This window comes from Pundamilia nyererei, unplaced genomic scaffold (assembly GCF_000239375.1).
Source record: "Pundamilia nyererei isolate P.nyererei 1_Seehausen unplaced genomic scaffold, PunNye1.0 scaffold01497, whole genome shotgun sequence".
Taxonomy (NCBI): domain Eukaryota; kingdom Metazoa; phylum Chordata; class Actinopteri; order Cichliformes; family Cichlidae; genus Pundamilia; species Pundamilia nyererei.
In genome coordinates this window covers 1-7,977 of record NW_005188898.1, presented here as the reverse complement: position 1 = coordinate 7,977, position 7,977 = coordinate 1, and the positions used below count along the sequence as shown (strand labels likewise).

Sequence of the window (7,977 nt, the reverse complement as noted above, 5' to 3'; positions counted from 1 at the left end):
GCAGTGTTGGGCGTAACATGCTCCAAAGGAATGTGTAACTTTAATCACGTTACATTTTTCAGTAATCCAATTTCAGTTATAAATATAGTAGCTTGTTACTTCTATTACAAAGGTTCTTCAGTTATCTGCACACTGGGTGGGTACAAAGGGGGGAAAAAGTCAAGTTTTTCCTTCCTGGTTGTTCACACTGCAATCAGAGTAATTTAGTTCATGTGCAGAAGGTGGTGGTGTGATCTACAGCTTTTCAGGAGTCAAGATATGGACATCAATTTTAGTTTTATAGCACAAAAGGACATTCTAATGTGAAGCTAGCCAAGAACCCAGAGTGATGTTAAAGCTTAGTGAGTGCTGACCCGAGCCCAGGAGCAAGACCCTGAACTCCAACTGATGAGCAGTCAGGCTGTGTCCTCATTAGGCTAGGGACTTGTGTTAGTTAAATAGTAATTATGCAACAATACAGGTGATGCAAACGTAATGTAACAAATTACTTTCTCTAGCAAGTAACTAACTAAGGTAAAGCGCTTTGAGGGGCAGCACCTCATAGCGAAGAATCATATGTTAAGGTCTTCACAGTCATCCATTGCTGTGGAAGTCATCTGAGGAGGAAGCATCGCTTTAACACCGTTGGAACATCACTAATGAACAGTTACCGACTGCTGACAGAGAAACACTCATCCCAACACACCCTGTCAGTTGATAACGTCTATCTTCCTTTACAAAGGTTTGAAGACACAAGCACATAAAAAAGTCACAAGAGTTTATTTTCATGTTTTTTGTACACTTGCAGAAATCTTTAAGCACTTTGTGAAATAAGTTTATAAAATTAAAATTGCAGTATCATCCATCCACAGCAAGTTCAATAAGGAAGTTCTGTAATCACTGTGTGTTCAGCTGCTAGTCTGACCACTACCACTTTCTGTCAATACTGACATCATTATTCTAGTCCAATCATCTTCTTGCACACGATCTTTAAGCCAATGAGCTTGCATGATTTAATTCTGCGTGCTCTGTATTTTCCCTTCTAGACTCTCAATTATGTACCCCACCTACTCCCCATCTCCACATCACCCAGTCACTCTGAGTCACTGGAATAACTGGGATTCCATTCTGCCATAAGATCATCATAGTCTAATTATCAATAAAACTGATTAATTTCTCAATAAATCATATTAAGTTCTCCCAAAGGATCTCTCCTTAATGAAATACTTTTATAAAAAAAAAAAAGCATACAGGCTCATTTAAGATAATAGCAAAGCGATATGCATACTAAAGGAGGCACATTATACAGAGGTTCACCTACATTTAGAGCAGTTTCAGGGCTAAGTTCACCTTTGTTTTATCAGTTTAAGTCGGCTGATTCAGTGTGAGCTGCTGAATGTATTTCAGTCACTGAGCAATTTTATTTAACATGTTCACAATTCACCTTCAGATATTCATTCACACATAATCAAATCAAGTGTAACTCAATGAAAGGCTGAATTTCAACCTTTTCTTTCAAAATTCAAAAAAATTCAAAACAGTGATTTAATGCTCTTTGAAATTTGTTTGAAATGAATTTGCAAACTGATGATGATTCAGTTAATCAATGACGACACAATGCTCTCCCTACATAGGCTGCATTTGTAAGTTAAAAGTATCAGCATTAGTAATACTGACCCTGTAATGACTTATTATTGGATCAAGATCAAAATTTGCTGTATCCCACAACCACTAAGCTAACACAGAGAGGGAGACAATCTTGTTTCACTGTTGTAGCTTATTATATGATCCTGCTTCATCATCACATTACTTTTATAAAATGTCAAATTAAAATAAGACAACTTGCATTAAACAGCTCTGGAACAATTTTGAATTCTTCATAAAATTTGTCCAGGATATAAAGAGTTCTTTATAACACACGAGTTAAACATTCTGGATAAAAGACATGGACACACACACGCATGCAAACTCACACTGAAGCAGCTGACTTAAATCCCCAAAATAGAACTGGATTGAGATGTGTGACATGGAGCTTTTCTTCCATCCTTTGTTTCAGACAACTTCAGGAGAATTTCAGAAGTGGAGAGATAATTCGATGAACTATAACACTCGTCTGTCAGACCCTCCTGGTGCTTTTGATCCCATTTGCTGTGGAATTGCAGAGAAAAAAGCAAAACAAAAAACTAATGAATCTCAATAGAAATTTGTTTTCTTTAAAACAGGGTCAATAAATGAATAGTTAAGCTGATATTAAAGAAGACGATATTATACAAACTTACCTCGAGCATTGAGTAAAATTAAACAACAACTATTCCAATTATTCCAAAAATAACTGAAACAATAGTAGCTCTCATCATCCCAGTCCCAGACCGGTCACCTGAAACATAAAAAAGATGAAGTCACACTCAAGATGTTACAGCAAACATGTACTTATTGTACATGTACAAGCCATCTCTTGACTTATACTTTTCAGTGAGCTGTTCTCCAAGTTGCTTGGTGTCATGTTGTCTTCATGTTGCAATTGTAGCAGAAATACCGATCGACCAGAGACTGGACCTCACAGACACATGTGTTTTTATACAGTAATCACCTGACAAACACATCAATTGCACTCAGGCGACTTCCATTTCAGTAACTGTGACACTGATAGAGTCAGCTAGCTGGACTTCTGCTGAATTACATCAATCACTTTTATTTTACACTATATATTTTTAATTATTTCTTTTAATTCAAGCCGAATTATTTTGACCATGATTTGATTAATTAATCCATAAAATAATGAAATATCCTAGAGGAGTGAATACTTTTTATAGCCATTATATAAAGCCTAATTGTATTACATTTGTTATGTTCAGGCTATCTGATAATGTTATAATGGTTTTTATTCAATTACATGTTTTGGCTCTAGTCTGACCACCAATGTCTGATTTTTCACACAGATTTAAAGCCAGTGTCTTCCTAGAGAAGAACTACAGTCTCACACAGCCATTCAACTCTCTTGTTCTATGACCTTGATAAGCACATTTAGGAGATTATGAACTTAATGACTATTTTCAAGCCTTTTTAATGTAATATTTTTACAATTTATTTTACAAATTACCATCCAAATAACATTAAAAGTTAGGATAAAACCAACTATGATTTACTGCTTGATTGGCCACGACTGACTGCTGGAGGGTGAAGTGAGGCAGCAAGAGAGTACAAACACAAAGAAAACAATTTTCACTATCAGTCAAAAACTAATGTATACACTTGTGTCTGCATTTTCATTTTGTTAAATACGAACAAAATTATAGCAGAAGGACTTCCATGTGTCTGGCCAGAAAGAGAGGACCAATCTGTTTATTTGATAGTTCAATGAATGGCTTCAGTTAGTTAAAAAAATTAATTGTGTTCACATTTGCTGTTTTGCAGTTTTTGTCTTCTTATACAATATTTGAAAGACTATATTTTGGGAAATATTTGTGGGTGTTCTTGTTTGTTTGTTTTATTGTACTACTTGAATGCTAAAGTGGCCCTCCAATGAGATGACAGTGCCAGCAGTGGCCCACAGCTCATCTCAGTTTGAGACTCTTGACATAGAACAAGGTTCATTTAGCTTTGTAACGTCCTCCAAGGAGCTACTTTTACTTTCTTACTTTGAGTACATTTAGAGCTGATACTTTTGTACTTTTACTTGAGTACAGAAGTTGAATGAGTACTTCAACTTTTACTGGAGTATTTTTTTAACACTTGTATCTGTACTTCTACTTAATTTCTCTGCTTTTGTAAACTGATCTGTTTGTGGTTTTAGTATTTAACGTTCTTTGTTTCCCTTCAGACCTAAGTCTTTATTCTGATTCTAATCATTTTATTTTCATACTGTTTTATAAAGAAGTAACAGACATAAGTTGTTTGATGGATAAAAACAACACTCACCAAAATGTGCATAGATTTCCTTATGAATCTGATGCCAAATTTCCTTCTGTGTGGCTACACAGCGATAAAAGCCAGTCTTCTTCACAGTAGTTTTGACGGTGATATAGAAGCGATCTCCTTTCGGTGTAACCTGTGGCTCGTCAGAGGTAAGTGTTTTGTTAGTGCTGTCCCACCACTCTACTGTAGGTTTAGGAGAAGCACCTTCAACGTCACACTGCAGCAGTGCCCAGTCATTTGTTTGATAAAGATTTGTTACAGATGGCTTTGGAGCGGCACCTGTGAACAGATGATGATGATGAATGTCTCACATGTAAAAATTAGAAAAATTCTCATTCAGCAACTTTGAGTGTTAATGAGGATTACAGTGTGATTATGAGTAAAGAAAATCACATTAGTACTTCAACTGCACCTCTCTTGATTGAATAGAATTTTAGTATAAAAAGCCTTTACTGCAAATTATTTTTCTGACCCATATAAAGACATTCATGACTTGTTCTGCTTTTGGTAAAACGATAAATTTGAAAACTCATGCATTACCACAATAATAATATTTTAGCTTTATAAATATTGTGTCAAGTAAACACCTTCTGCATACTGGTGGAATAACCATTATGTGAAAAACTAATTTTGGTAAATAAAAATACTATTAATTCATAGGACCTGTGGCATGAACCTTAGTTTAGCGTGGTGGCCGAATAAATTTGTTATAGACTGTAGGAACAATATACATGAACAGTCAAATATAGGTAAACAGAATAGAGCAAAAAAAGACAAAGATTAAGGTGCTATCACAGTATCTTAACAGAACTGATGCATGCAGCATTTTTCTAAGAAAGCAACATAGAATTCCACAAAATAAAGAAAAATAATAACTGATCTTTTAAACTAAATTTGAACCTGCTGTGCAAGTATAAAGTATAGTTCAAATCGAGGCAGCTCACTCTCTGGGCTGTATTTACTTTTATGGGAATAGTATTGCATTTTGTATGCATTTTTGTTGTTGTTGTTTCTTTTTGTTTTTAACAACACTTTACGTACAATTCAGTTTCAAGCATAGTAGATGTTTGTTTTTGATTATACAAACATAATGTAGCAGTAGGTAATGGATAATAGATACTAAATTATAAATAACGGGCCTTGAAAAAAATTAAGTTTACTATATTATATTACACTGCAGTGCATTCCTTGGTGGATGTAATTATACCCCATAAAACCTAACGTGTGAAGAATAAAAAGAAACCTCTCTTGAATATAATTTCAAGTTATTGAAAGGTTGAATCCGACTGCAATACTTTTCGAATGTTTGCATCTTCTGAAGAATTTTTTTACTGGGTCTGACAGCTGTATGCAATTAGAAAAATACCTTATTAGACTATTTATGACGCAGATGATGTAGCATAAAAAAATCGCCATAGGTTTGCATAAAATCCAAATAGAAAATGAACTTTTGTTTTCACTAAAATACATTAAAGTGCGGTCTTTGTCTTTACCCTTTAGTGATAAGTTCACATTCACACTTTTAAAAGACCGCAAAGACGAGTGACGTAATTAAAAAAAGACTCACCTGAGAGGTTTCGGACCTTTAACCTTTTAAAACGCAGAGGGTGTATGCGACCCAAGTTTGCATATAAAAAATAATAAATAAACATGTAGCACATTTTCATGGCGACTGGAAGCTTAAATACAGACTTTTTATATACGTTTTGAAATGTCTGATATTCAATTTTCATCAGATTTGTTACTCTCCCGCAATGATCTACTGGATAAAAATCGTAGCGCACTGATTTACGACAGTAAATAGTTTCTAACTTTATTGCTAGCATTTGGTCTCACCGTAAAACGATGTTTCTTTAGACAAAAAAATACTTTCGAAAACGAGCAAGAGCTCGTTTTAAACAACATAACTCCACTGATAATGCGTAGCTTGTTTACGTTCAGCAGGGAGTAAAAATAACCCCAAAAAACTGAATTCATTCACTCATTAAGGTTTATCGGTGAGAGTCAAACTTCTAAAATTGCAATATTAAATTACATTTGAAAGAACCGACAAAATATTTTACCAATCAAGTTTGGTATCGCTGAAATCTGTAAACACTCCCGAGAAAAATTAACAAATCAGCATCTTTTTCTAACGGAAAGGGACGCACTCGCGAGACTGGTTATTGAATCAACCAATCAGAAAAGAGCTTCTGTACGCAGCCTCGTGCGGGGCTTATTTGGCCGCTACTGTCATGCAATAGAAAATCACCGCAGTGAAATCACTCTCCGTTTGAAGCCAGGAAAACCCCCTTTCTGACCATATATGGAAGTTAATGTGGTTAGCCTCGCTGTTACAATGTGAGGAACACAAATCAAAGAAAACTATTTTATCTGTCGAAAAAGACCCAATTACTTTATAACATATATATACATCTGCTTTTAAAATTATTTAATAAATCATTTTGTAGTTATGTTTAGCGTTTGGGAACATTTTAAGTGTGAAAACCAGAAGGAATCCCCATAGTTTGTTAACTTTGGAGAGATTTTTGCGAAGTTTGAGGCAACTGGTTAAAGGTGGTCTGCTTTGCAATTTTTAATTAATTTCTGTAATAGCTTAGAGTAACTTCTGTGTATCAGCATGAAACATGGCATATTTATTGTAGATAAAGTAAAGACGATATCCTGTAAATTTCAGCCTTCTAGTCCTTATAATGACTGTTTAACTGCTTTTAATATATGAAGTAAAAGCTCAAAAACATCCAGGATTCAGTCATTTCCTGTATAATAATCAAACAAATGATCTGTGTTAGAGCTAAAGGTAAACCCAGAAGACTACATTAAATATCAGTGATTTTTGTTCACAGTGATGAAACAACCAGGTATCAGTTATTTATGGTTTGGAAATTATTCATAAGTTTACCATGGTAGTTACAGACATGCAGAAGTGCACATGACTGTGAGAGGCTCTAACAGATTAATCTGCCCTCTGAAAGGAAAACACACACACATGTTAGAGGTGACTGTGTTATCATCAACTTGGCAGTCTGTTTGAACAACTGTGCATCTGAAATATAAGGAAAAATTAACATTTATTTATTAAGTCTTTATAGTTTATTTCATTTATTACATTTTATTTTGTTTATTGAACCCTATGGATACCTCCGATCTTTGATAAGTAGCCAGGCGCAGGACCAGCATGCACACGGCTTTGTTTCTCAGCTTTGTTCACCAAATATTGCGAATTTCACTGCAGATGTGCTGCAGGGGTGAGACCCTGCCAGATGTGCATGCTGACTGTTTCATCTGTAAATAATCAGCTGATTTATAACAGCACTCACCAACAACAAGCTCAATGCGGAAGATTTTGGTTGGCTTCATTTCTGGAAAACTGCAGGTGTAGTTTCCATTGTCCTCCAGAGTAGTTTTATTCATTCTTATGGAGGCGTTTCCATGCTTCAGCTGTTCTGGAAAATGTGAGACTCGACCTTTGAACTCTTCATCTTGACCTCTACTATATGTGCCGTCATCAAACATGAACACCACCTTTAGAGGAACTGTTCCTTCCTTCTTCCAGACAAACAATTCTTTCTCAATGTTCTGATTGGTGCCGAGGGAGCAGGGTAAAATGACATCATCATCTTCCATCACAATCACTCTGCTGTCAGGTGGTCCTGAAAGACAAAACATGAATTAAACAATGTGTTCAGATACAAAGTGATGAGGATATAATGAGAGTCATTTATGAGTGAGGGACAGCCAATCAGAAGAAAGTTCATGCTTGATTTTTACTAATTATGAACTTTTAAAAAAGGCCCAAGGTTAATTAAAAAAAAAAAAAGCCACAAAAATATAATCAGAAAACTTTTTCACTATAAAAATCATATATTTTTGCTCAGTTCCCCTTCATAAAAACAAACTGATTAAACTGGTCTGGACAAAAATGATGGTACCTCTAGAAAAGAGTAAAAATAAGATGACTATAGGGACCTTAAACCGAGGTGTGTCCTGTAATTATTGTCAGATATCTTCTTACTTGTAATCAGTCGGCCTATTTAAAGGGTGAATAGTAGTTAATGTGCTGTTTGATGTTCCTGCACCGCA

General features: G+C 35.1%; 1 protein-coding gene across 3 annotated transcripts in view; it reads right to left on the bottom strand.

The window, feature by feature from the left end:
* The window catches only part of LOC102215442 (CD276 antigen-like), a 7,899-nt gene extending 356 nt beyond the window's left edge, over positions 1–7,543 (bottom strand). Inside the window, exons 1-6 of one of the 3 annotated variants that reach the window (XR_001290210.1) lie at positions 7,215–7,543; positions 6,855–6,862; positions 5,462–5,483; positions 3,898–4,173; positions 2,259–2,356; positions 1,953–2,127 (exon numbers count right to left, since the gene is read on the bottom strand). Coding sequence is in view for 2 of the 3 variants with exons in the window: in XM_013908133.1 (XP_013763587.1) it covers positions 2,277–2,356; positions 3,898–4,173; positions 5,462–5,483; positions 6,855–6,862; positions 7,215–7,521 (693 nt within the window). In the remaining variant the exon portion in view is untranslated. Of the gene's footprint in view, positions 1–781; positions 2,128–2,258; positions 2,357–3,897; positions 4,174–5,461; positions 5,484–6,854; positions 6,863–7,214 lie in introns of those variants that run through there. The other 2 variants (XM_013908133.1, XM_013908134.1) reach the window with 2 other exon arrangements.
* Positions 7,544–7,977: the final 434 nt, after the last annotated feature.